At 47.7% G+C, this 27,705-nt stretch overlaps 1 protein-coding gene across 3 annotated transcripts in view; it reads right to left on the reverse strand.

Annotated features, from left to right (window-relative positions):
* Positions 1-305: 305 nt before the first annotated feature.
* Positions 306-27,705, reverse strand: part of LOC108933615 (potassium voltage-gated channel subfamily KQT member 5-like) — a 132,952-nt gene continuing 105,552 nt past the window's right edge. The window contains exons 4-15 of one of the 3 annotated variants that reach the window (XM_029258967.1): positions 26,835-27,010; positions 25,353-25,478; positions 22,299-22,409; positions 20,277-20,372; positions 18,830-18,924; positions 16,514-16,540; positions 11,664-11,884; positions 8,090-8,198; positions 6,502-6,633; positions 5,427-5,540; positions 4,124-4,250; positions 306-3,357 (exon numbers count right to left, since the gene is read on the reverse strand). In XM_029258967.1, coding sequence (XP_029114800.1) covers positions 2,344-3,357; positions 4,124-4,250; positions 5,427-5,540; positions 6,502-6,633; positions 8,090-8,198; positions 11,664-11,884; positions 16,514-16,540; positions 18,830-18,924; positions 20,277-20,372; positions 22,299-22,409; positions 25,353-25,478; positions 26,835-27,010 — 2,348 coding nt within the window. In that variant the 3' untranslated portion in view covers positions 306-2,343. Of the gene's footprint in view, positions 3,358-4,123; positions 4,251-5,426; positions 5,541-6,501; positions 6,634-8,089; positions 8,199-11,663; positions 11,885-16,513; positions 16,541-18,829; positions 18,925-19,135; positions 19,225-20,276; positions 20,373-22,298; positions 22,410-25,352; positions 25,479-26,834; positions 27,011-27,705 lie in introns of all 3 variants that reach the window. The other 2 variants (XM_029258968.1, XM_029258969.1) reach the window with 2 other exon arrangements.

Genomic DNA, 27,705 nt, shown 5'->3' on the forward strand with positions numbered 1-27,705 from the left:
CGGGTTGGACCGGGTCCTGCTCTCTGGTGGTTCTGGGGTTTGAGTCTCGCTTGGGGTGCCTTGCAATGGACTGGCGTCCCGTCCTGGGTGTGTCCCCTCCCCCTCCAGCCTTTCGCCCTGTGTTGCTGGGTTAGGCTCCAGTTTGCCGCGACCCCGAATGGGACAAGCGGTTCAGACAATGTGCGTGTGTGTTTGCCATCTGAATGACCTCTAAGCACAAGTAAACCAACACAACACACATCAACATGCGAATGAAACAAAGCTCAGGGGCGACATCCTTTCCAAAACAACACCATTAGAAATTCTTATTTTTGTATTTAGTTTATTGAAGTATGAGAATAAAAGTTCATTTTGCATTTTCATTTACATTACAGGGTTTATATAACTTGTATGTGCACGTTTCCTTGAAATAAATAAGGTTAATGACTCAATTTTTCAATTCTCAAGCGTGCAATTTTAAGGCCTGATCCGTGTAATAAATTACCCGTGGAAAAACAATGTTTCGTATGATGGTTTGACGTGTCGGGTTTTCTGGGAGAAAACGCTGTCTGTGAGATCGTCTCAACTCTTGAAATAATCCCAGCTGCAGTTAAAAGCCAAAGGGAAAGATGAGATATGATCATAAGCAAGAAAGGCACCATAAAAGCATATGAATTAAACCAGGGAATATAATACATTAAAAGGTATGTATACTTTATATAAGTAAGACCAAGCTTTTCATGTAGGTATCAGTTGCAAACAGCCCACTGAAACCGTTTTTTTCTTTTTTTTTTTTTAAAAAAAAAAAAAAACAATACATCATTCGTTCAAGATGCAGTACAACTTTTTAGCTGTTCAATTCTGATAATGTTTGGCAAGACAGTTTGTACCACTGGAAAAAAAGGTGTGCAGGTCTTTGTAACGCTCTTAATTGTGCTTACATGTGATCGTACCTGTACTGTTTGCAGGGTGAAGTTAAAAGTTGCTGCTTTTCATGTAAATCTCAACTACATTACATGGCTACCAAAATTTGCAAGTGTCCTATACATATTAACATATTGATATATATATATACATTCTACAGTATGTTAAAATCAGTTAAGCAAAAGCATTCGTGACATCCAAAAATATTATGTAGAAAAAAAAAGAATTACATCTCAGGGTGTTTAATTTCATTCTAAAGCACTGTATAAGTTGCATGACCTTCCCGTATGGAGAACAATGCCACTGATAATCAGAAAATCGTTCAGCACATTTTCCTGCTTAGAAGGAGCATTTGTTTTGAAAACATGTGACACTAAGGGCAACACCCCTAAAGAAAGAAGTCACATTCAAAAATACGCATACCGTTATGCAAATTTTTTCACCGTACGACTTTGCATTCCGTGTATCAGCCAGGCTGTTCCAGCGACAGCTGTCGGCATATACGGTACCACGGCAATGTGTAAACATCAGTGTAACGAACTTGCCTTGCTGCCCGCAGTCGGCGACAGGCAAAGCTGCGGTTGCATGCGGAGAGGCGACGTGAAGGGGGCCGTTCTCTCTTTTAACCATCAGGTTAAACCCACTTTCCTTGGTCTCCACCCTGTTTACTTCTGGCAAACAGCAGGACAAGGCCCTTCCTCCCGGCAGCTGGAATCCCCTTAACGCCGGCGGCACCGGGGTTCCCCTTGAACTTTGCGGCTTTTCGGGCTGTCCGTAAGCAGTACGCGTTGGCGAACAGAGGTGTGTCTGCGTGTGTTTGTGACATAAAAACAGAGAGAGAGAGAGAGAGAGAGAGAGAGAGAGAGAGAGAGAGAGAGAGACGGGGAGGGACTCTGAAACCAGTGTGAAAAGGCAACTGCCATAGGAGCACTTCTGCTTCTGCTGCCTCCGCGTTCAACGCTTTGCGCAATCTGAGCGGAGCGAACAAAGCCACGTCATCGATCGTCCGGCAGGCGTTCTTTCGGAAGGTCCCCCTCACCCTGTCTAACTGACGAGGCAGATTTGTATGCGATCATTTCGACGTACTTCGGAGTTCACACATGCACTTCTCATGCAGGCCTCTGTTCATAGCTCATAGTCCTCCCTAAGGGCTCTTTAATGTCATTTAACGCGTATTCTTTTCTTTCTATAAACTGTTCCCTCTCTCTTTTATCGACTTATATTTTAAGTATTCTGTTCCTACTGGGATGCTCCATGCAATGATATGTCATGTCAAGATGTGAGGAAGTGTTATTTTTTGCAATTAACAAATGGGGGGAGACGATAAGAGTCGTGAGCTTGCCCAACCCTTAGCCCTAGTCTGCGCCCCATCAGTGCCAATCCCAAGATGGAGAGGAAAGCTCAGCCTCGCAGCGCTGTGTTTTCGAGTCTCTGCCGGGGCTATTTTAGCCGCACGTGGGGCATGCTGAAGGACTCGGAGCCGCCGGCCGCAGCGCGTCCACCAGACAAGCTGTGGGACGACCCCCCCGTCCCTGTCCTCAGCAGCTCAGAGGTGAAGGCGTGCTCCACAGTCTGCTGCGACATCAGGTCCAACTCGGCACTGCGAGCGTCCAGATCTCTGTCGCTGATGAAGAGCTCGGCGTCCTCCCAGTCGGCAGCGCCGTCCCGACTGCTGCGGGACCCAGCAGTGGAGCCGTTGCTGCTGCTGCTGCTGGGGGACAGGTTGGGTCGGCAGTCTACCGCCTGCTGAATCAGGTCCTGCGCCGATACAGACTTTCCCAGGGTTTGGTCACCAGGGCTGTCCCCTCTGGCGCCTGATGAGGAGTGCTGTCCCAGGGGATCCATCTCCAGGCTTATACGTCTTCTCCAGGAGCCGTCCTCCTTGGCACTAGGCTTGCTCCTCCTCGGCACCCTGCCAGGGCCCAGTCCCACGTCAGCGTCTACCTCGGCCCCCACCAGCAGGGCATCCTGTGCTGGGACGGACGCAGCTGTGAGCGGGCGACTGGGGGGCGGGGGTACGGCGGGGAGCTGGAGAGTGGCAGGGGCGGAAGGGGGAGGCGGAGGCCTGGCCAGACTCGGGTACTGGGTCCCGGATAGGTTGTTGGGCATCAGGATGGGAGGAGGCGACGTGCCCGTGGGGGCGCCCTCATGTGGCAGGGGCGAGGGACTGAAGGAGCCCGGGGAGCTGTTGAGGTTGAGGCTCAGTTCGTTGGAGGCCAGGTTGAGGTGCAGCCCCCGGGAAAGGTTGGCACTGGTGGAGTGACTCACACAACCGCCACTGGCCTGGGTGGAGCAGGACACGTCCTTGCAGAGGATGGAGCTCTGGTAGTCGGACGTCTGCTCAAGCTCGAAGAGGGGCAGGGAGGACAGCGTGAGGGCGGAGGAAGAGCCCTTCCGGAGGACCTGTCGGTACACATCCAAGAGGGAGTCCAGCTTTGACTCAATGGACTGGACCTGCAGAGCCAGCAGAGGAGGTGTGTCAAAGTGGGGGGAGACTGACGAAAAACAGCATTCACATGTGCTGGTTAAAGTTGCTTAAAAAATGTAATAAAAAAATTAAGTTGCATTTAAATTAAGTTAAATTTAAATATAATTAAATAAATCAAATAAAAAAGTCGGTTAAGAAATTACCGCACATAATGGTGGAAAATTAGTAGCCTACTATTTTTGTTGCGCTTGTATATCCAGTGCTGCTCGAAAGTACGCGAAGCGCTCGTGTCCCTCGGTTTTACCACAAAATGGTTACTTAATCAGAATCAATGTTCCTCACGTGACATAACAGGTGTGCGATGATCAATTCCATGTGGTTGCTTTAGAGGAGATCATGTGTGTGGGAGAAACACGGAAGTAGTGGAGGCGTGAAAATAAGTGAAGCCCAAGTTGTATTGAATAAATTGATAAGCCATCAGGGGTGTGAATCATCATCATTTATTAATTTTATGGTTATTTTAAATTAAGATTAAACATGTAGATTTTATGTTTATTTTAATATTTTACACAAGAATAATGACCATTCCTGTAGGGTTCACATACTTTGAAGCAGCACTGTATTTCCTGCACTGACCTCTGGTTTCTCGGGGAGGTGGTGTAGAGAGCAGGAGCTGGTTCTATACCTGGATTCCTTTCCAACGGATCAGTACGCGGCTTTACGTGTTTGCCAGATACCCTCGCGCGCTTTCCTGGTGTACATCAGCAGCTACCCGGATTCTCGCCGGCTCACCTGTCGCTCCACCTTGCACACACGTCCTAGCATGCTCACGTCGTCCAGCACGTCACTCTCCGACAGCAGCTTGTCCCGCATCTTCTTGTCCACGGGGACCTGGCCCTTGCCCAAAATCTGGTCCACTCTGAGACAAAGACGAATCGCGGTCAGCCACATGGGGGGTGGAGATGGGTGGAGGGATGAGCGGAAGGGTTAGGGTTAGCGGACAGCGAAGCTACCATCAATGCCCCCCCCGTGGAGAGAGCACACCCCGGTGGGACAGAAGGGCCCGTCCCGGGTTAGCGGACTGATTTTCCTTTCCTGACCCCTCGCAGTGCTTCGTGCAAAAGAGAGAAAGAGCAGCAATCAATGTCACCGAAAGTGACAAGCTCCACACTTGGCTAATAATAACCGCAATGGCAGCGTTTTAGGCTGGACCTGTTTTTATGCTAAGAAATGATCAAATTAAGTGTATTAGAAAGCTGGTGCTGGAGGGAAGATGGATTTTGGCTTATCTCCGCAACTCATAGCGGCTGTGGAGCGTGTTATGACACACACACAGAGAGAGGAAAGTCCTTTTCCACTTGAAGCATCAACACAGGTGCTTTACCACCCCTGACAGCCGTACACAAATCAGTCATCCCTATGCCGCTCCTTCTTGCCTCCGGCGTCGTGCAGTTTGTTTATCCCGTCCATAATGTGGGGAAGATCCCCGGTCCTACTCCCAGGATGGGTTTGGCAGTTGCGTCCATGAAAAAGGGAGTTTACTGACACATCTTACAACAGTGAGATGTAAATCAGTCTAAACTGATTTGAATAAAAGAATTGCTCGATACGAGATTATGCAATTGGCGTTATGCCAAAAAACAGGACAGAACAGTCATTTTTTTAATAGGGAAAGTACCACTATGTAAAGCTTCAGGAAGCTGTAGGCTGAGCTGAGAAAAGCTTTACCACATTCAGCCACACCTTCTGTTGAATCATGGTAGCAGCAGTAGTAGCAGAAGGATTAACCCCCGACAGAAGCGATGAGTGAAAGCAAAGAATTCTGCACATCTGTCGAAAGCAAAGGTAGAAAAAGCCCTCTGAGTAACAAATGAGTTTTCAGGGAAGCCAATGCTGAAAAAGACGTCTATAACGCACTAATTGTGTATTTCTTAAATTTCAAATAATCTCCGAAGAAATTTTGACTTTGTAATGGGAATATCAAAATCATCGCAAGGCTTAAAACGATTTGATGGGTATGCATCAGCTTCGGATTCCCCGATTAAGGTGAGGAGTGTCCACAGATTGTGGTGGTGGGGGTGGGGGGGGGGCTGACCCCGAGCTGGAGTGTTTCCTCCCGTGCTGGCTGTAATACAAATGCAACGAAGGGGAGGAAAAGGTCTTGGCTTTGCTACTCAGTATGTTCTGTGGACCCACTATGGCATCCAGCCTGTGGGGAGAAGGACACCAACACACACACACACACACACACACACACACGTCAGCTCTGCATGCTTGTTATGGAGGTCAGAGGTCTGGTCACTTTACAAGCAGTCACATTTAGAACTAACTAAGACAGTAATCTCATGCTTATCATACGGTATATTATACTAACGCTTTTACAGGCTGGGAAAGAAAATCTGAATATTGGAAGATTGACTAAAACATATTACAGTGAGCAAACACCATACATTTCAAGTGATTTCTCACAATATTCTGCATGAAACAGAATGCATTGCCATACATGACCTTTTGGACAATACAAATACTGTATATACAGAACTGTGCAAAAGTTTTAGGCACTTGGGTGGAAAAGCTGTAAAATGAGAATGTTTCCATAAATAATGCTCTTAATTAATAAACTTCCTACAGAGCTTAGTAACCATCCATCGTCAACATCCGCTTGTCCCGAGCGAGGTCACGGTGAGCTTGGATGGGTTCTACTCTCTGGCGGGTCTGGAGTTTGAGTTCTACTTGGGATGCCTTGCAATGGACTGGCGTCCCGTCCTGGGTGCGTCCCCTCCCCCTCCAGCCCTGTGGCCTGTGTTGCTGGGCTAAGCTCCAGTTCACAGTGACCCCGCTCAGGACAGGCGGTCTCAGACAGTGTGTGTGTGTGTGTGTGTGTGTGTGTGTGTGTACTTTGTTTAATGCCATACAAAACCCTTACTATAATACTGTAACTTTTTGCAAAAAGGAATGCTTAGAAATCTAAAATATGCTCTTTCCCATTGACACTAATGCAGAAGACATTAAATAACCATATTTTTGTGAAACATCTAAGTGTTTAAGACTTTTACACAGTACTGTGTGTATTCCTTAAAGTGAGTGTCAATTATCATGGATCAAACTACATGTTAATATTACAGAAAGGCAAGATTTCTCTACAGGTAACTAGCAAAGCGATGCCTCACCGCGTCTGCAGGCTCTTGATCCGGCACAGCATGTCCAGATGTCCGGCCGAGTACTGCTCAATGACGTCCTTCACGTCGTAGGGCCGCAGGGTCTCCTTGAACTTCTTCTTCGCTACGTGGAACTTCATTATCCTGTACGGGAAAAGCGGGAGGATCTCGCTGCCACGTTTCGGCATGTCTTCGTGCATAAGTGACACTAGGTGAAACCCACCAGAGAAACCCCAGAGAACGCTTGAAGTGTCTAAGGAAGTGCTGAACATTTGGCCCCGCACTTGCCCGCACTGAGCACCACTAGAGGGCCACCAACAACAAAAAATGTGTGACTGCACTAGAATGGCACCAAGAAAAATCAGAACTCAGCTTTCTTCCTCCCTCCCACTGTAATCCTGCGCTGCAAAAAATGCGAAACAAATAGCGAACATTTGAAGCATCTCAAAAATATTGAAGCGCAGCATGCGAACTTGCGATAAGTTCGGCTCTATGCAAATTTAACAGATAGTGTTTCGGTTAACGTCGCAGAGTTTTGTAAAGAATAACACGCTGAAATCCTTGCCTCGCTTGAGTGGCGTGTGCGAAAATATTTATCTCCCTGGGAAAAGAAGAGGGTGCGAATGAGGTCAGGCCGCTGCTGAGAGGAGCCCAAAGCCCAGGGCAGATCACAGAGGGCCCTTCTTCTGGGATGAAAATTACACCTTCATGCAGAGCAGGGAAGCTGAGACAAAGTGACGGGGCAGTGGTGGGGGGCATGGGAGCGACACCCTGTCTAGATGGGTGTACATTTCCTTTCCCGCCCACCAAAGGCATGCTGGGTTGTGAGCCAAGGGTTTGGATGAGCCCAGCTCTGCAGGCATGTGGTGGAGAAGGGGAGCAGGTGACTAGACCAGGGACATACCGTCCTGGTCAGGCAGTCCCTCTCGCCAACCAAGTACAACCTGCGTGTCCCTAGTGGCGCTGCGTATCAGCCGCACATGTAGCATTACTGCTGTGTACAGGGTGGCGTGGTAGCACAGCGAGTAGTACTGCTGTCTCACAGTGCCTGGGGGGGGATAGGTGTGAGAGGATGTGGGTTCGATCCCTGCTCAGTCTGTGTGGAGTTTGCATGTTCTCCCCGTGTCTGTGTGGGTTTCCTCTGGGTGCTCTGGTTTCCTCCCACAGTCCAAAGAGATGCTGTTCAGGTTCCCCTATAGTGAGCAAGTGTCATGGAGTGAGTGTGTTTCACTGATGCATGGATGAGTAACCCCTTGTAAGTAGTGTATCTAGCAGTCTAAGTCACTGTGGTAAATAAGGTGTGTGGGCTGGTAACACTACATAGTATCCACTGTAAGTTACTTTGGAGAAAAGTGAGTAAAGGTACATGACTACATGTCTTTAACTGGAATGGAACTTAGCTTATAATTAAGGCACAGTTCTACTTTACAAACAAAAGTACTGTAAATTGCAGTCAGAGCCTTACTTTTACCGCACACCTGAATGAGTGTAGTAAAAAGCTGGAGGGCTACACCTCTCCGGTAGACTCTGGGTTCTGTAGCGAAAGGTGGTAGGAAGAAAGAGTTAATGAGAGACGGCAGCTGGTGCCCGACCCCCTCACCTCACTGCCCTGATGACAGATTTGATGGCTGGCGTCAGGTCCTCCACCGAGAGCTCGCAGTGACAGCCTTTCTCGTCGAAGCCGTCGTCTGGACCCAGGTTGGTGTCAGCTAGAGAAGACACGGCGGGTTTTAATCCTCAGTCATCAGCACGTCACACCCAAAAACGACACACGCGCTACAGCACAACGCTGAATTCCATCAACTGCGGTGATCAGAAGCACAAGGTATAATTTACAGAACACACCGGAAAATATCTTATCATAAACATTGCTTCGCATAAATATTTTACGTGGTGTTTCTAGACGGCTTTGGACAGCTCGTTTCTCGACTTTACGAATAGGCTGGTTTTAGGTACCTCGGGTCCGGCCAAGGTCCCCAGGTATTTTCAACCGAATGTGGGCCTTACTGTATACTCCTCGGTGAAGATGCTCACAGAAGAGGACCCTGGAGCTTTTCTTACATGACATACTGCTAAAGAGAGCCATTTGTAAGAGATGTTTTATGAAGAACCTTGGCGTGGTGTACCTCAAACACTAGAGATATGAAGTGAGAAGTGCAGAGTCAACTGCCTTTTGTTTTCCTGCGTCTTGGGTTAATCTATGATCCCTGGCAGGGGCTAATGAATCATGTCGCTGGGGATGAGTGTCTGCAGGCTTAAACCTTTCCTCTGTGTCCAGCATTGGAGAGCACCTTCGTGGCCTCCCTAGGGTCCCATCTCCCTCTGTCCTCCAGCACTAAATGACCGCCCAGCGCCAGCCAATAGAGCCTCCACCACTCGCTACACACACACTAATGTTCTGTACACATACACGTGCATGGGATAAATCCTCCAGTGCCCATTTTCAGCTTATATTCAGTTTTGTAACACGTGTACAAAAATACAGCAAGTAGTTACAAATCAGCTCTATGGGTCCTGTATGCAGCGGTGCAGCAGAAACAGACATTCCTCATTGGCAGCAATGTCTAGAACTCAGCTGACCACTATCAGCGGGAAGGATTATTACTCTCATATATGAATCTATCTAGTTTTGGATGTGTCGGAGCCGTGGAGCCAATCAAGACTGCTCGGGATGCAACTGGCGCCACTGAGGTGCGACCTGATGCAAGGGAGGGACCCCTGTCCTGGAGGTGTTAGGATCATCTGGAGCCCACCTGAGCCCAACACCATAAGCCATTCCCACAAGCTCAAAATCACCACTGTCAAAAGCAATAATATAACGACCGGTGATAACATCTCTACTGTTACAGGATTTCCTGGGTGGATGAAGAAGCCTGTTTACGCGCACATCTCGCTAAAAGACGGAAACAAGAAAAGCGGCTCCTCGTTTTAACGGAAATTATGCCATTTCCACATGGACATTGTGGGTGGCTCAATAAAACCTTGGCAAAGACTTTGGTGCATGACATTAGTGAAATGTTAGCAGCACGGCCCACTTACTCCACAAACTCTTACTGCAGGAAACCTGCTTAGGACCGTCAAATTTTGAGCAAGGGATACGGTAAGCCAGTGTGGCAAGGCGTCATTCTGCTGTCACACTTTAGTTTTAGAATGATTTTTCCAGGGATGGAAAAGTACCAGTTCAGCAAAACAAAGCAGCCCAAGAGCAGGAAACTGCTGGAAAAGCCCTCGGGCTGGTTCTCAAACCCCATTCGTAATGGCGCACAGCAGGCATACCGCAGCACCTCGGCCTCTCCCTCAGGCCTCCTCGACCGCGGGGTTGCGGAGGTCCGAGAGCTGCTCCGCCGCAGAGGTTAGCATAACAATTTCTACCGTCCCCCACAGGGGTGCAGGCATGTTTCTCTCAGGTTAATAAGGTTCTCCAGGGCCACAGGAACAAAGACCACGAGCGAGCTGGAGGGCTAGAGATGTGCTGGAAAGACTGTCCTCTGAGGACACACTTTATTGGTTTTTCTCAGAAGGCTGAGCAATTAGACCTAGTGGACCAAGGAGAGCTTCCTGCCTCCGTTCTCTGAACGGCTCTCCTAAGACCAGTTTGAAGCAAACTGCTTGAAAGCAGAAACACGGCTAAAACCGACCGCGTCCAGCAAGAGGAAAAATTTTGCTCCTGCAGCGAAGACTAGGTCAGCCCAAGATGGAAGGTCTACTAATGTTGGCAGGTTGGAGTTTGGTGGCGGTTCGTGAGTATCTGCAGTTTACTGAGGCTTGGCCTTGGGCTTGGAGTCGTACCAGCTGGCTGGGTGGCACTGCCCGCATCGCTGGCTCTCCTCCCTAGTCCCAGAACACCCAGCAGGGCACAACAACCAGGCATTAACATTCTTCATGGGTGGGGAGAGCAGGAGGGATTAATGGCACAAGAGAAGACTTTATAAACAGCAACACCAGCACCGATAAAACCCACTTCAACACAAGGCTCCAAAAAGTGTGGAGAACTAAACCATTTGTAGATATATTACTTGAAATACTCGTGCAAAGGGGGTGCGGTGGCGCAGTGGGTTGGACCGCAGTCCTGCTCTCCGGTGGGTCTGGGGTTCAAGTCCCGCTTGGGGTGCCTTGCGGCGGACTGGCGTCCCGTCCTGGGTGTGTCCCCTTCCCCCTCCGGCCTTACGCCCTGTGTTGCCGGGTAGGCTCCGGTTCCCCGTGACCCCGTAAGGGACAAGCGGTTCTGAAAATGTGTGTGTGTGTGTGTACTCGTGCAAAAGAGCATGGCTAATTAACATATTTTTTCAAAATTACTATTCATTTTACCAATACTCTAATTGAATTCAAAATTTTACGGGTTAAATTAGAAATTCTTAAAATTTATTGCGGACCATAGGTGTTCTTGGACAAACCGTGACCTCACTGTATCCCTACTGGTGCAACATCTCATACCATCCTCATCCTAAGGAGGTGGAAAAATAGTGTCCCCCCTTCTTATGTGCGTTGAGTCACACTCCTGAATTTTTAAAAGCCTCAAAAAAGGTCAAACGCATGTTCATCTGTGGAAATTACTGATATTTGACAACATCCGCTCTCAAACACTGAAAACACAGTTTTACCTGACCTGCATGTTTTCCACCACTACTTCTGTACTTGGAATATACTTCTGCTGAATTTTTCCATGTACATTCACCTTGGATGAAAAAGGTGTCAGCTAAAAAATTCGTAATATTCACTTGAAGCGACAAAAGTGTCTGCTAAATGAATAAATGCAAATGTTGCCTGTTCATTTATTTATTTTTTATTTCCCTTTTTGATAGTATTTAGTTGCTTATTGTTATTAATGTTCAGAGTGGGTGGGAGAGTAGGGGTTTGCTCTGTATAAAACTGGATTATATCCTGTACTTTTCCTCTGCTTTAGTCACAATGCTGCACCTTCCGAAAAATCTCAAAATTTTTTAGAAAAATACTGTAGACAAAAACCAGCTTCAGCCCCAACATTTTAGAAAAAAACTAACACATGGTATTTTTGTTACTCTAGATAATGTGCACTGGTTCCATTTCTACGTAATTTTAAGTAAGTCCTGGCTCAGTATGAAAAGCTACTTGTGTCGCTCACAGTGATTTTTATGTCTTGCGCTAACCCTATTGGTCATTCATTCATTGAGTTAGCCAATGGGAAAACGCCTCACCCTCTGTCGTCGTACGGGATTGGCTCTTGAGCCGCAGGGAGGGGCGAAAGCGCGTGCGATCGTTGAAGCTCCAGCTCTTCTGCACCTTGGCCGGGCTGTTCCCCTCCACGCCGATGTCGGCGCCCGGAGAGCGTCGGTCACTTGCCGACGTCTGCCGGCTCTTGATGCTCTGGCCGCGCGGGCTGGCCATGCGCACGCGCTCCTTGAAGCTCAGCTTCTGACTGTGGGAGAGGGGGTGGGTGGCAAGGATGTCAACATGACATTAAATAAGGTACATTTCACCACGTGCACCAAGGCTGGGGGTGGGGCAGTGCATTCTACGGAGCTCAGTCACAGGTGTGGTCAGCTGTCTCATCCTCAAACATTAATACCAGGAAAAAAAACCATGTTTTGGCTTCTGGTGTCTTTAAATAAAGTGAACTGCGATCTTTTGATATGTACATTCTATCAATTCAATTTCTATTTCCATCGTATCGCACTTCATTGGCATCACACATTTTACACGCTGCAATGCAGTGGTTGAACAATTTTGTGAACAAAATTATTTACTTATATTTATGTATACATACCCCAACATTAAAAATAAATACATCCCATCCCTGCCAATGCACTGTAGTGCAGAGCTGAATGCAGACGTGGCCATTTTCAAAGATTATCACCGGATTCTTAGTGCTCCAGGTATGCAAAGCACAGCTGTGTATCCGTGTACATGAGTAAATATAGCTGTGGATTGCAAATGTATTGACGGATGTATATATCAAGGCAGACTGGCATGGAAGGGTGGGAGAAGGGTTCCACGGCACACTCTAAGACACACACTCTGTCCTGGCTTCTCGGCGGGATACGCAATCGAGCACATTAGCAGGCAAATGTCACGGAGCGAACAAGATGCTGAGAGCCAGACCCATATCTGTGCTTCCTTCGTTCCCCAAGCAATCTGTATGGCCCTGCTTCCTGGGAGCTGACTCCGCCCACCAGGAGTGGGAGGAGCTCCATGCTCAGGTGCTCCTAAGCTGTAGAGCTGTGTGTGCAATAGGGCGGCTGGGGTGTTAGGTACTCGGATGCAGGAATGCTGGGTGCGCGATGATCTGGGCATCACAAAGTGGCACATGACTGGGCATTTCCAGGCAGCAGCATGCAGGGGGAGGGGTGGCATAGCTGCAAGCAACAGGCAGGGGTGGGGTACCAAGCACCTGACCGTGCCTCACCCGGCCCACACAGCAGCATGCTTTGAGTCTGAACTGTGACATTTTGCTGCTCAAGTTACTATCACCAGTAACGTTGGCTGTAGTCCTAGGGATGATCTGAGATGTATGAAGTGGTGAAAAGTAGCAAAGTAGTGGCTTGTTTGAGTTTTTGACTGATTGGCAAAGCTGCTAAATACAGTACTGATGCTTAAGAACTGAACTGAACTCACAAATACTTTCTTTATTCCCCCCCCCCCCGACCCCCCCAAATGCAGCTATCAGTCTTAGTACATGATAACAAATGGTCATTTGTGTTATTATAGGACCACAGGGGGCAGTTAAAATGTTGCACTTCACTCGAGATAAGAGCTTTGGCTAAACAAATTAAAATATAATTAAAAAAAACACTGCAAGAACCATGAACATTCCAATTATTGTATATAACAGGTTTGCACTGTGAAAAATATAATGTTTTCAATTATAAAAAAGTAATCCAGCAGTCTATTTATGATCGGTTTTCCCGCTACTTACATATAAATTTCCATATTACATACGTTCATACACGTCCCTATATGTCATTGAATTGTACCGTTTATGCATTTACAGCATCTTCTTAAAGATTTTGCACTACATGCTTACCGTAGCACTTTCATACTGTGTGTGTTGAATGTGCTTGAAATGAACATCCAGAATGTCAAATTCCTTAAGCGCACAAACATACTTGGCCATTGAAGTTATCTCATCTATGATATTCAGTTTCTTCGTGGTGGAAAAAAAGAGTGCCCCCCCTGTTGACGGGAATGTAAAATAAGCTGAGTAGTGCGAAGTAAGCTGCTGTGATTTAAGATCTGGAGCGAATTATTAGGTAACATTTACACACAGCGGAATGCCTATGACCTTCTGCACGAAGGCTGCAGGATCCACATTTCTGTATAACATCTACATGCTCGCACAGTCATAAACATACATAAACATCTGTGTGGCTTGAGTTCAGCTGGGAGTGGAGGGTGACAATTCGCTCACATGGGTCTGTTTCTTTCCAAAACCAGCAGGCAACAGGCAGTTGGAGGCGACTCACAGGCAGGCCAGAAATAAGTCAAACGAATTTATTCAGGAGAATGCTCCCTTCCCTTCACACCCCCCCCCCCAAAGGAGGCTGGACGGGTAGAGCATTAGAAACGCACATATTTTATTAATATTCCATGCACCTATGGTTAGTTTGCATTCCCAAATATCATGTGACTGAGAGGGGATGCTGGGTACCTATGTCTCCGTGTGGTATACCTCCTGAAGAGCTTCTGTTTATTACTAAAAACCCTACTAGGAACGAGGGGAGATAGATGGTTTTGCGTTATTTCACCCACAAGACGGACCGTTTTCCGTTTCAAGAAACACTGACATTTACAGCGTGCAGATAAAGCAAATTCAGCTGCAAACTGAAGAGCCGACATCATACGCAACAAACGGTGCAGATGGATCACACATTTAAACACTGTTCATTAAAATAACGTTAATTAAGCAATGACATGTTTTTTTGCAGCTCGATGAGCGGTGGTTCAACCACGAGAGAAACGGTCAACTTTCGACAGGAACTTCACTGCACGCAGAATTCAAAATCCAACACCGGACTCTTAGACCTCGGACTTGAGCGCGCTGTAGGGTTAGACCATCTTTCCACGAACTGTGAAAGGTTTGAGCAGAGGGCACAGGGATTACTTTCAGCAGAGCAACAACTGGAGCAAATCAGCAGAAAGCAGCTGAACAAACTGCTGCGGAAAAAAAGGAGCGTGACGTTAGAGGAGGGAGTTTTAAAAACGCGAGAAGTGGCACAAAGCTCCTCGTATCGGGAGGTCACGGAGATAGACTCTATTTGGGGCAGGGCAGGAAATACTATGACAGTTTACTTGAGCAAGGTACTTACCCTGAATAGATCCAGTAAAAATACCCAGCTGGAAAAATAGTTACACCATTATATGTAGGGTCCGCTAAATAAGTAAATGTAAATCTGAAATTCATACAGCCGTTTCATTTTTACTCTCTCTTTTCAGGATGGATTCCTTGAACAAGGGTATTACTACAGGAGGCAGGGCTGAAACGCGGGTCCTTCAACCGCAAGACGGTACTTGAGACCTCTACACCACCTGCAGCTCTGGCTTCTCTTCCACGCTGGCGTGCAGCACTCCAACACCCACAGCTCGAGTAGCGAGCAAAAAGAGAAATCCCTCCTCCGGCCACTTCCGGGCTGAACTAAGTCACTACGGCTGAGTGTTTTAGGAAACAGCAAATTACATGTCCTCTTCAAGTCCGGATGACCCTTCCTGCCTCGATAGGTCTTTGTCTCTCGAACGTGCTCCCTGCCCACATAGATCCAATTTACAGGCCTAATTGCAGCAAACACAAACAGTATAGGTATATGGAGGGCAATTATTCCTCATTTCAAAGGACTTGTGTATCTGCTTCTTCTAACAGGCAGGGGAAAAAGACAGGAAAAAGCAAGTAGCCTGCTGATAAGAGATTTATTTGAAGCTGAGAGATTCAACAAGGGTAGCATAATTACGCTAACAGCGCATGACTCATCGTACTGTAAACCCGTGCCTTGCAGCATCCATTAAGTGAACCGTACAACTTAATACTTTTAGCCTTGCATGCAGCCACAGGTTAAGTGCAGATTTCTCTGCCACGTAGTCAGTAAGCGCTTTCCGCTCCCTTCCTTGGTCGAATGGCGCATTAAGCCCCGCTAGATAAAAAGTGTTCGTAAACTGGCAATATTGGCTGCGAAGGCACGGCATCAATGTTGGAATAAATACCCGTAAGGCAGAAGGCTACATATCATTTCAGTTTCACGTGAAAGGCGTTTCACACACTCGGCACTACGAGTTCTGCGGGTGCTATGTCCTTTTCCGTAGAGACACTCCGACCTCCCGTACTGCGGTAGGGAGACAGGAAAGTACCGGAGAGCGACTCGAATGCGGGATGTAAAGGGGGCCTCTTGCTCTGGACCCACGGCCTTATTTGGAGCAGCCGGGCAGTGGCCAGCGTTTGTAATGAGCAACATAAATATCCCGGAATGGAAAAAGTGCTTGGGTGCATCAGCCGACACGTCCGACTGGCTGGGCGCGGGGCAGACAGTGACAAAGAGGCCCACTGAGCTCGGGGGGTTAAAGTAACCCAGTTCCCTCTACTTCTCTCATAATGATGCTGCTTGTCTTCTTTCAACCGCAAGGCTGCCGCTTCAAGGCCTGATGTTTTCCGTGTGAGTTTTTGTATGCGTGTCTGCTGATTTTCAAGTCTTATGAAAATATTCAATTCAATGCCGCTACTAGGATATGCAGGGCAAGACTGTTCAGCTCCTAGAGTCTCCGAAGGTCTCCTTATGCAAGTAAGAGCTCAGAAGGAGAGTTAAACTGGTTCCCTCACTACAGAATGTTTTATTGGGTGGTACGCTGCCCGATTGCAACAAAAAGACCTCCTCAACTTGGCCCACCAGGACCGCTGCTGTATAGCCTCGAGCTCAAATTTTGGAGCGATACCAACTGTAAGACCGTTAGCTGTGCTCCGCAGGCCATGGCAGACATGAGTACGTCCATTGAAAGGACAGCGGCACTGCTAAATAACATTGTATTCAGCTCTCGAGGGATGTTGATAGATGTAAATGGCACAAACCTTGTAGACGACTCTCCCTGGTCCTTCCTTCACATGCGAAGCGGCAGAGAAGAAAAACAACAAGGTCGACAGATTAGTTCTTCTGCGCTGGACGAGGACGCACATTTCATGTCACAGACACCTGAAATAATTCACCTGCGTGGGCTGCATTAAAGGAGAAAACCTTGTTTCGGTTGAAAAAAGAAAGGCACGGGACACCGGGCGGGTTAACAAACCACAGTCCACAAAACACAAAGGAAAAACAAAAGCAAATGAAACAAACAATAGAAAAGCAAAGACACGAGCTCATTCTGCAAGACAAGATGCCCTTTTACTGGCCAAAGACAGCAGGCAGACATGCAGGCACCGAACACTTCGAACCCAGGCAGACTAGGAAAGCTCAGGCTGGGACAGGATGCTACAGCTCAGGCCAAGGGACCTTTAGTCCTGCAGATTTCTGTAGAGTCCAAGTTTGAACATGTGTTTTTCTCTCTTTCAAAACAACACGGTTGTGATGAGTTAACACAACATGTACACTTCATCCTCGCATGACAGGACTAATCGGGAGGGGAGGGGGGGTGGTCATATGATTTTAAATCCTTTTCATGCGACAGCGATCTTGTTATACATAAATAAAATGTTTTAACTAACTTTAATAAAATATTTTTTGCAATGCGTATTTAGAATTGTGTGTCTGCATATCATTTGAATTATTTTAATTTAAAAAAAAAAAAAAGGTTTAATTTTGCCCAGTGTCCTACTACTTGGGAGAAAAATGACTAATGATCATAAAGATAGGGAGCAGGCTGGTGCAAGGAGCACAACATTTCCTTCCAGTTCGGCCTTTCCAAAGAAGCGTATTATGTAACGAGGATTGAAAATCACTGAGTATTTAAATGAAGTCACTTTCTTAAACAAATTGGGGTCCAATTTGCTGATTAACTGGCCACTTTATTCTGCATTAGTCATATTGTGATGCGCTAGACTGTCTGTTCGCTCCAGGATACGTTCGCTGAGGTCCTGTCATGCACGGATGAACTGCATTAGCGCGGACAGCAAATTTCGATACGGAAATGTTTTAGCTGAACGTGACAAGAAAGAGACCCTAAACTGACACGACGCACCGCCACCCCCTTTGTGAGGAGAACGACCCCGTATTGAATAAGCTGCTCCTATCGAAAGTGGGGCAAGTCCATATCGATGCCCGTGTGACGCACTCCATCGCAACAGCTCACGCGTGTTCACTTATGGTGTCAGAGCGTGTTCGGCAAATGGCTAGCCCGATATTTCCAGGCTCGGCCAAACTACACGTTGTGCATCTCAAGAGGCCACGCTGCCCGGAGTATTGCTGTATCAGACTAACAGCTCGGCTCCCGTCACACTTAGATGAGAAAAGTAATGTGGATAAGGACAGCACGCCCATTTAAATTTGATTGGCTCACTTAAATTCCCATTATCTCCCTCAATTTCGCTCAGAGTGAAGCCCATGGAGATGTCGATTCAGTCTATTAGTGCAGTGGCGGCAAGGTAATCATTAGCTCCATCAAGGGGGCATGAGGGCACGGGTCGACGTGCTACGAAAATGCCCGCGCTTACTGACCGTTTGGCCCAACTAAGGGAGCTAGAAACCGCACGAAAATCGCCAACTTCTGCTACGGTCCCACGGGTTGAGGAACCTAGAGGGACTACGGAATCTGATCCAGTACTACACCCCTTCTCAGTCTTGGCCCTCAAGTGGCGGGATGAACTCCCTCTGCTGAACACCTTCCAGCACTAAACAAAGCTTTTGAAAGTCATCTCTTTCAGATCCATTTTCCTGTTGGGCTCCGGAAACCGTGCAAGTTAATGACTCACAACCGGTCACTTTTTGTCTACTTGTTTCCCCACTCGTACATCGCTTCTGCAGTTAGCTGCTGGATTACGTGCGTCACGATGCCAGCTGCGTCAGACAAATAAACTGGGCTTCGATAATCATGTGTATGTATCTAAGCGCTCTGTCTGCTGCGAAATGCACTCTCGCTTACTCCGAGCTGCGTGCGACTTTGGAGAAAAGCATCTGCCAAACGCGGAAAAGTAAACGTGACGCTCAGTTTGATGGCTGTGAACCGTCTCTCGAAACAAAGGCAACAAATAAAATCAACAGCATAAATAACTGAGTTGAAACGGAAACACATATTCAAAACAACAGAAAGGAACACGAGGAGTTAAAGAGAGAGAACAGCGTGGAGACTGAGTAACCAACAGAAATGCCAATTAATGGGAAAAGGAAAAAGAAGAACGGAAAGCTACAGGGGGACAGACACCAAATTTAACACCAGCTGCCATAGTTGTACCTACTTTGTAGGGCTGCAGGTATGCAACGCCTTCAAATGAGGCTTCCAGGTAGCAATGGAAACCGAGTTCTCATCAGCCGCATAACTACGCCAAACACACTACATGCAGAATATACAAAATGGGAAAAAAAAGGAAAGGAAAAAAGGGAGTAACAAAAAAGAACAAGGCCAGAGGAAGAAGGGGTGAAAAGAAAAAAAAAAAAAAAAAAAAAAAAAAAAGAAAACAAACGGAACAAAACAATTGAAAAGAAGATTAGTAAAAAACAATACAGGTCACGGTTTGTCTTCAGTTCAGAGCATCGATACATGCCTGTTGTGGGGAAGCACGGTTTCATAGTGCCGCCAGGTGGCCCTCAGGTAGGGCCGGCCGCCGTCGGTGGAGTAAAAACGCCACGCGGCCTGGTGTGGGGGGGAAGAGACACAGAGGGGCACAGAGGAGCCACAGCACGGTGAGGTCAGGGGGTGCAGCCACGTGTACAGGTGGGGGTGGAGGGGGCGTGGTGGTGGTGGTGGGGGGGGGGCATCTCACACATACAAACACATAGGAACACACTACAACGCACACCGGGCATCAAGTGGAAGCATCCCGCTAGGGGGCGGAGGGACAATTGCCCCCCCCCTTGACTGGGAGTGAAGACAGAGGGGAGGACAGCCGGAGAGGGGTGGGGTGGGCGCACCGACACAGGAGCGGGGAGTGTTCTTCAGCACTGCATGCGTACACATGACACAAAGGCAGACCCCTCTGGACAAAACATCTTCAAACCTGCCAGGGAAGCTGAACTTCAATCCATCATAAAGAGGCTGTGCCAGCGTCAGGTTCCATTTTAATAAATAGTTTCGGCCTCTGCCGCTTTTTCCTTCTGTGTCATATTAAAGGTAGTTATGCCGTAAATGTATCTTCGTCGGAAATATTTCGTTTTACGGACTTTGAGAAATAGTAGCCCTTTCACGGCATGAGCTGCAATGTAATGCGATGATGACGAGCGTTGATTTTCAGATGCTTCTGGCTATTTCTTTATTGTGTGCAGCGGGTTAAAAAAATGCCAATGAAACGCCGGATGGAGAAAAGTGATCGAGGTGCAGGACTAGCTCGATATGGAAGATGGGCGGTGCTGAGATGTCATGCGCCCTTCTGCTAAACCAGTTCCCACATGACTGTGTGCAGTTTGAGAGGTTATGAAAATGAAGGCCATTTTTAAGAGAGACTTCATTGCTAGGCCAGAGAGGGAAGGGAACAAGGGTGCTGCAGTATGAAGCTCTGAGGATGAAGTCTCACCTGGATGGTCTTCACAGAAGAAAAATAAAAAAAAAAAAAAAAAATCAAAGCAAAGATTGGTAACGATGGAGGTGAGGTGTAGATGGAGTGGAAATGTGGAGGTGCTAGTGAGAACCGGGCCACAACTTGGAGAGAAACCAGCGAGGGACCGACTCTTCGGAGGCTGATCTTTTACCTGAATCAGGCTTGCAGCTGGGTTCCTCCTCTTTTCGAAGTGCTTCTGCCTGTGCTGCTCCTGGACCTTCAGAGCGAAGCCGGAGCCCAGGATACCCTGTAGACGAATCCTTCGCGTAAGTGATAGATTGTCTGACACCCACCGGGATACGTCAGTCATCAGTCACAGTGCCGGTCACAGCGCATTAGTTACCATCACGCATTTCGGTGAACAATCACAGCACCTGGCAGAGCGAGAAACCGCTGTCATAACACCTCAGTCATGAGTCTCAGTGCCCTTCGCAGCCAGCAGTCACCATCACAGCACGCACCGGGGTGCCTCGGTGTCATCGCGAGTGTCAGTTACAGTACGCCAAGCACTCATCAGTAATATGACGGTCATCCCTCGTGCCCCTCATGTCAGTCAGGGCGTTTCAATCACAGCTCAACAATGTGTCTGTCATCTGTCATAACACGTCAGTGAGATCATTTCAATCACCAGTCAATAATGTGCCAGCGGTGCCCCATAGCCGGACAAGTCAGGGCATCGGCATCAAAATAAATCAATAAATAAACAAACAGTACATTTAATCATAATTGACCCTTGCTGTCCGCTTCTGAGTACTAAAAAAAAATTCACGTTGTCTCGGAGCAGCAGGCACCGAAACTAATAACATGAATGATTTGCTTCTGTTCAGAGCAAGGAACTACGGTTGCAGTAGCCCGTTTGCTGGGAGCCCTACATTTCAGCACTTATTAGAGTCATTACTAGTGGGCCTTCTCTCCTCCCGATGGCTTTAAAAATCTAACGCTAACAATTTCAATGGGAACGGTACATCTGGAAGATGAATGTTTCATGAAGAGCTTATACAGCAGTTTTGGGAAGGAAAGACTACCATTTCTTAAAATTAATAAAACGACAGCTATCTTCGGGCAGCATAAAGTGGGGTGGAAATGGCAATTGCCTTTCAGTTGGGAGGACGCTGGGACTTGGAATATTTTATAGCTCCGTACACTTGAAAAGTCTCTAAGTGAACCATCACAGCGCAGAGTGCATTGTGAACGGCTCCAGAAGTCGAGTCCATTCCCACGCCCCGCTGCTCCTTTTTTCCAGCACAGTTAGACACAAGGTAAGGCTGCGAGACTCCCATGAAAATTGCACAAGGCCATAAGGAGAAGGTGTAATGAAAATGAAATTTGCACTGTAAATATACTATATAGCCTCAAGCGATATATCTATTTAAATGTAACCACTACTAATGTCTAATGTTATTATCTCCATCTCCAGGCCCGCATTATGAAGATATGCTCATAAACATTCTTGCACATTGTCACGCCCCCCCCAGCGCAACGAGGACCACCTGCGGCGGATCGGGGGACGGGAGCATAAAAGGGCGGTTCGGAGCACACGCAGATGCGGAACCTTGTTCAGCTCTGCTCACCGCTCTTCGTGCGCTCACCGATCTACCCACCTTCCCTGTTCTACCCGCCCTCAACCCTGTTCTCCCGTCGCCTCTCCTTTCCTCCTTTCGCCTCCACGGTTTCCACGATCTCCCGCTTGTCTCACGGATTACGGCTTTCGGATTGCCCCTTTGGCTACGCTTGTTCATCGGCGACCCTTGGCTTGTTTTGCGACCGCATTTCTTGGATTCCCCTATTAATCTCCGACGCTCTGCACTTGGGTCTGACGGCTTCCTTCCGGCGCGATAGCATAACACACATAATTGAACTGAACTGCTTTCATATTTATTAAGTTTATCTTCTTCAAAGCTTGTTACGATTTGGTTACGCCACCACCTTGCTCTGCACGACGAACGTGTCTGAAAGTGCATTCGCTACGTCAGATTCCGTGCAGGTGCAACCATACTTGGCCTTTAAGGAGATCCTTCTTGCCTGTACTTTTCACAAAACAAGAAAAAATGACAAAAGTGGTCAGAAAGACAGAGGAAACTATACACGGTGTGGTGTGTATTAACCGGTAATGCGATCAAGACTGAAACATCGGGTGGTCGGGCAGGTGGATGGACAGAGCCGAGACGCTCACCGCTGGAAGGGCGAAGAAGGAGATGCCAAGCAAGGCGAAGCCAGCTGACAGCAGGCGGCCCATCCATGTCTGCGGCGTCTTGTCCCCGTAACCGATGGTGGTGAGGGTGATCTGAGGACAGGAGGAGTGAGTTTTCAGAGGCAAGCAGGTGTCCACGCTGAAACGCGGCACTCTCTTTTCACACTGCCCTACAGGACCAGAAGCAAACTGGTAGATGTAAGGGAGGAAAGGATATGATAAGGGACCATACGCACAACTTAGATTCTGCACCGAGTCAACAGACCTGCTCTTTAAATGCACCGCTCCTCCGGTGTGGGTAAGTGATGTTGCGCTCGGCGCCTTCTGCAAGACACGGCGGGAGCCCCTCGGAAACACTTCACAGTCAGCGCACGGATGCTGCTGTAAATCAAGCGGCCGGAAAGAACGATCTTTTCGGGACCGACCATCAATATTCGCTTGTTAAATGGACCTCATTGTTACCCGCAGTTAACAGATCAGCTCCACCCTGGGTGCTATCAGAATTTCATGCTGCCCAATAAAACGCCATAAATCTCCACAACCGGGCTTTCAGCAGCAAGGCAATCATCATTGCGTTTAACTTCGGGTTTACTAAAAAAGGTGAAAAAACCCAAAGATGAAGCAAGTGCTTCAAAGGTGCTTCTGTTACGGACAGAATGGTTTAGTCTTTCGTACTTGCCCCTTCAGTCTTTCCCTTCCATGTCACTGGACACAGACACCTCCTGGCAGAGACTATCACAAACTGAAAAAACCCAAACTTTCACTATCTGAGTGAAAAAAAGAGAAATATATGATATTTTAGGACAGCCCTTGGCAATGCTGCTCAATGGAAAGTATGCAATGATTTGCTAAGTTCTAACAAGGGGCTGCAGTTGTTGCCTGGGTTGACCTCTAACTACTGTCACTCCTGCGTCTAATGACTGTTCCTGGGCTTGCAGAAACGGAAAATGGCTCCTATCGATTAAGTTATTCTCCTCTATTATTTCCGTACTACTTGGCTGACACCATAACAAATTGTGGCTTTTCTTGACTTTCCCTTGGGTCAATTCGCTCCCCATTATATTTACCTATTTAGGCCACCAACAAAAATGGACTAAAGAGAACTGATGCCACTTTGTGTCACCATGATTATAATCTGCTGCAGTGTCTGGGTTCATAAAGGAAACAACGCAGGGGAAGATTACAAAATTAAATGAAAACACATTTAATAGATTTTCTTTATTTCTTCTACACAGTTTAAAGGCACTGATTTATCAGTAGGGGGTGTGGTGGTGTGGTGGTGCAGCAGGTTTGGTCTGTGCCTGCTCTCTAGTGGGTCTTGGGTTCGAGTCCTGCTTGGGGTGCCTTGTGGTGGACTGACGTCCCCTCCTGGGTGTGTCCCCTGCCCCTCCAGCCTTATACCCTGCGTTGCCAGGTTAGGTTCCGGCTTGCTGCGACCCTGCTCGGACAAGCGGCTTCAGCCAATGTGTGTATGTGTGATCTATGAGTTATCCTATCACAACTGTATGAATTTAAAAGTCATGATGAGTAAAGCCACAGGAGAGAAGCTTGTCGATGTAGTACTAGTTTCTGCATAGCTACACATAATGTCCCTGCTTCTTGTGAGGATAAGTGTGTGGGTCAACTTCTGTTCAGAATGATAGTCATCACAGAAGTGCATCATAAATCACAGCTCCTAAAAACTAGCTCTGATTGGAGAAACCCCACATACTGCTGGCCAGCAACATTCTCAGGAAGCCCTTATGCTGCTTTCAGAAGGCCCTGTCAGTAAGGTCTTCATACTGACTATTAGTCATATGAGGAGACTCAACAGACTGCTATTTCAGACACTGAGCTCAAGCTCAATAAACTGACAAATTGAGTCAATCAGGACAAAAGTCCTGATCCTAGATCCAGTCACCCTTCAGCTTTGCACCTAAAAAGTTTCTGTTCAGTACATCACCTGTTATACATTCCATTTGTCTGACTTTGTAAGCACTATTGCTGAAGTTTCGGGAAGCACAGAGCCATTTGTGTTTGCTGGCATTGCAAGCCCTCGCATAAGATCGTGAGGGATGCTTGGTTAAAGCAGGATGCTGTCAGTCAAGTGGAGCAGATGGGCTTGCTGGAGTCTCCTTCAGCCTGGGGGCAGAGCATCATGAGCGCAGCGCTTGTCCTCAGGCCAAAAACAAATGACAAATACACGGTTGCCAGTGTTCTCCATCTTTTTCTATCTTCTTATATCGCTTGGCTAGGGATATTTTCCAAAGCAACTTACCATTTTACCCATTTTGACAGCAGGATATTTTACAGGCATGTCTCAAGTTTAAGTATTTTTTCTTAACCCCCACCTTAACCCTAACTGCAGAGGCCGCACCCAAGAATATCTGACAGCCTTACAAGCACAATTCCATAATAGTTCAATAAATCCAGGGACAGCTGGTAGTGTAGTGGTTAGAGCTACTGCCATTGGACCCAAGGGTTGCAGGGTTGATCCCCACCTCTGGCTGCAGTGCCCTTGAGCAAGATACTTACCCTAAGTTGCTCCAGTAAAATTACCCAGCTATATAAATGGATAAATGATTGTAAGCATGTAATAATGGTGACCTTAATATTGTAAGATGCTTTGGAGAAAAGTGTCTGCTAAAAGAATAATAAATCCAGTAACCCAGTGCTACTTGCTGCCCTGCTAGGGTTCTTTGGTACCCATTCCATGGTGTACACTTCTATAAAGAATAAGCAGTGGTTACAAAGGTGATGGTTGCAGGGAGTCAAGTTGGTTTAAAGGGGAAAGCATACAGGCTTTTTTTGGATGACAGTCTTGGACTGCTGAAGAGCTTTGATTTTATGCCTCCGCGGGGACAGAATAAGTACGCACTGTACTCGTCAGCACACGACATATGGAAAAACAAATTAACTCCACGGCAGACATCCACATAAATATTTTGGAAACAGTAAAATAGTGAGGAAGGGAAAAATGAAAAGGATTTTGCTGACGACAGGACCAGGTCCGCTCCGTGGCCTGCTCCTTCATCACCGCGGTGAGACGCGACTCACCGTGCCCCACCACAGTGCGTCGGCATACGTGGCGAAATCTTGGTTGAACTCCTTCTCTACAAGGTACACCAGGAACGAGGAGAAGATGAGAACCAGGAATCCGATGTACCACGCCGTGACGAGCTCCTGCGGACACGGGACGAGAACCAGAATCCCGGCGACAGTTAAACGCAGGAAAAAAAAAAAAATTAAATACGCCGTAAATAAATAAAAAATAAGACATGAGGAAAAACTTAGAAAAAAAAATGAAAGGAGAAGGAAGGACTGATTATTTGAGGATGAAGGAAAAGGTCAACTACGAAAAAAAAGTTTAGAGCCCAACGCAGGTTAAATATCAAATTATCCAGGCTATAATAATATAAGGGGAATTTCTGCTAACGGCTGCTAATTCGGCAGAACGGATGCTCGCGGTTTGGCTGTGTCAGGGAAATTCTCATCGCAGTGGGTCCGCTGCTCTACATGGCTGCGGAATCTCAGCACAAGTCTGAGCTATCGCTGCTGCCGTGCACGGCGCCGGCATAATACTGCAGCCCCCCGCTCACACCTCCACCCCCCACACAGGTAAAGACCTCCAGGAATGGCTCTTCGGATCAGTCCAAAGAAATGTGTTTTATTTGGATCCCTTGGGATCTAATCCCCCGTGAATGGAACCGGAGATTAGTGTACTGCTGGGGACTGCGATAATAATGCCGGCCTGCCAGAAACACCCCCGAATGCCCATGGAGAAGCTGGAGAGGAGCACATCGTTCCGGAGGCACTGCTGCCGTGCAAAGCTGCTGCGAGGAAAATAGAGACCTAATGAAGTTAGGGGTCTGTGCTGGGAGAAGTGCTGGAGCAGAAACAAGTATTCCTGAAGCATATAAGCCCCAGTGTCCATCTCATAGGTGTCTAACTTCTCCTGGAGGGCTGCATTGTTGTACGAAGGCTGCCCTTTTGATAGCAGTGCTATAATATGAATTTGACTCTATACAGAAAGCAAGAAATAGTAATACTGGGAATGCTTTGAAACATTACGCCCTGTGTTGCCGGGTAGGCTCCGGTTCCCCGTGACCCCACATGGGACAAGCGGCTCTGAAGATGTGTGTGTGTGTGTGTGCTTTGAAACAATATCTAGCTAGCAATTTATTAAAAAATAGGAGATCACTGAAATGACAATGGCCCTCCTGCTCTCTGGCAGGTCTGGGGTTCAAATCCCGCTTGCGGTGCCTTGTGATGGACCGGCGTCCCGTCCTGGGTGTGCCCCCCCACCCAGACTTACGTCCTGTGTTGCCGGGTTAGACTCCGGTTTGCTGCAACCCCAATCAGGGCAAGCAGTTTCAGACAATGTGTGTGTGTGTGTGTGTGTGTGTGAGACAATGGCCTCCGTAGCTGTCCGTAAAACTTTGATTTATAACACTTTAGCTGGCTGTACATTTTTCATAATCCGAAACTACGACCGTCATTGCACTTTCGTTGGCTGTCCCGGCTGTGCCTCCTCAATACCTTGCTGTGCGCGTAGACCACGGAGCCCAGCAGCTTCCAGGTGCCGCCTCGCCGGTCCATGCGCACCATGCGCAGGATCTGCAGGAAGCGCAGGCTGCGCAGAGCCGACGTGGCGAAGATGTTTCCCTGGCTTCCTGCCGACACCACGGCCACGGAGGCGATGAGCACAATGATGTCTGTTGACGGGAGGGGGATGCGGGGCCGGGTTGGCAGGTGAGGCGTGGGAAAGAGGACATACAGGTGAGAGATCGGTCTCTGATGCAAGGCTCAACAAAGCAGAAAGGAGCTACATTATTGAACTGCCAAGGAAATATTTTTACCCAGTTCAGTTTAAATACATTTAAACTGCACACTTCTAGCTTTGCATATACAGCAATCAAGTCCAAGCACGGTTACTTCACCGCTAACAATGGTAATCGGCTCCAGAGACCAGATCTCCAGCCCGTCCCACTTATAACAAACTACTCTGCACAGGCAAGGACATCGAGCACTAAAGCAAACGGCTGAAGAAACGACCGTCTCGCTGACAGGTAGCAGCGTCCTTCTGGCACTAAACCAACAAGCCCTGCTCATGATGTAAATGTAGCAGAAAACATTCGCCTGACAGGTGGACTGGCTGGCAGCAGCCGACGAAAGGACGGACAGGCACATTCGCCGTCTCCCGATCTTCTTCTGGCCACGAGTTAGTCGTCGTGTTTCACCTCCTTGTGGATTCGCTGCAAACACATGTGGAAGAAAGCAGCGCCTTGCAGGTGGCCCGTCCGTCTGCCCGCCCGGCTGCCCGGGAAACAAGGGGCCCGGGACGAGATTGAAGTCTCCGCGATGTTATTGCCGAGCCTCCGGAGAGCGGTTAAGAAAACAGTCCCTGCAT

Source organism: Scleropages formosus, chromosome 16, assembly GCF_900964775.1.
Source record: "Scleropages formosus chromosome 16, fSclFor1.1, whole genome shotgun sequence".
Lineage (NCBI taxonomy): Eukaryota > Metazoa > Chordata > Actinopteri > Osteoglossiformes > Osteoglossidae > Scleropages > Scleropages formosus.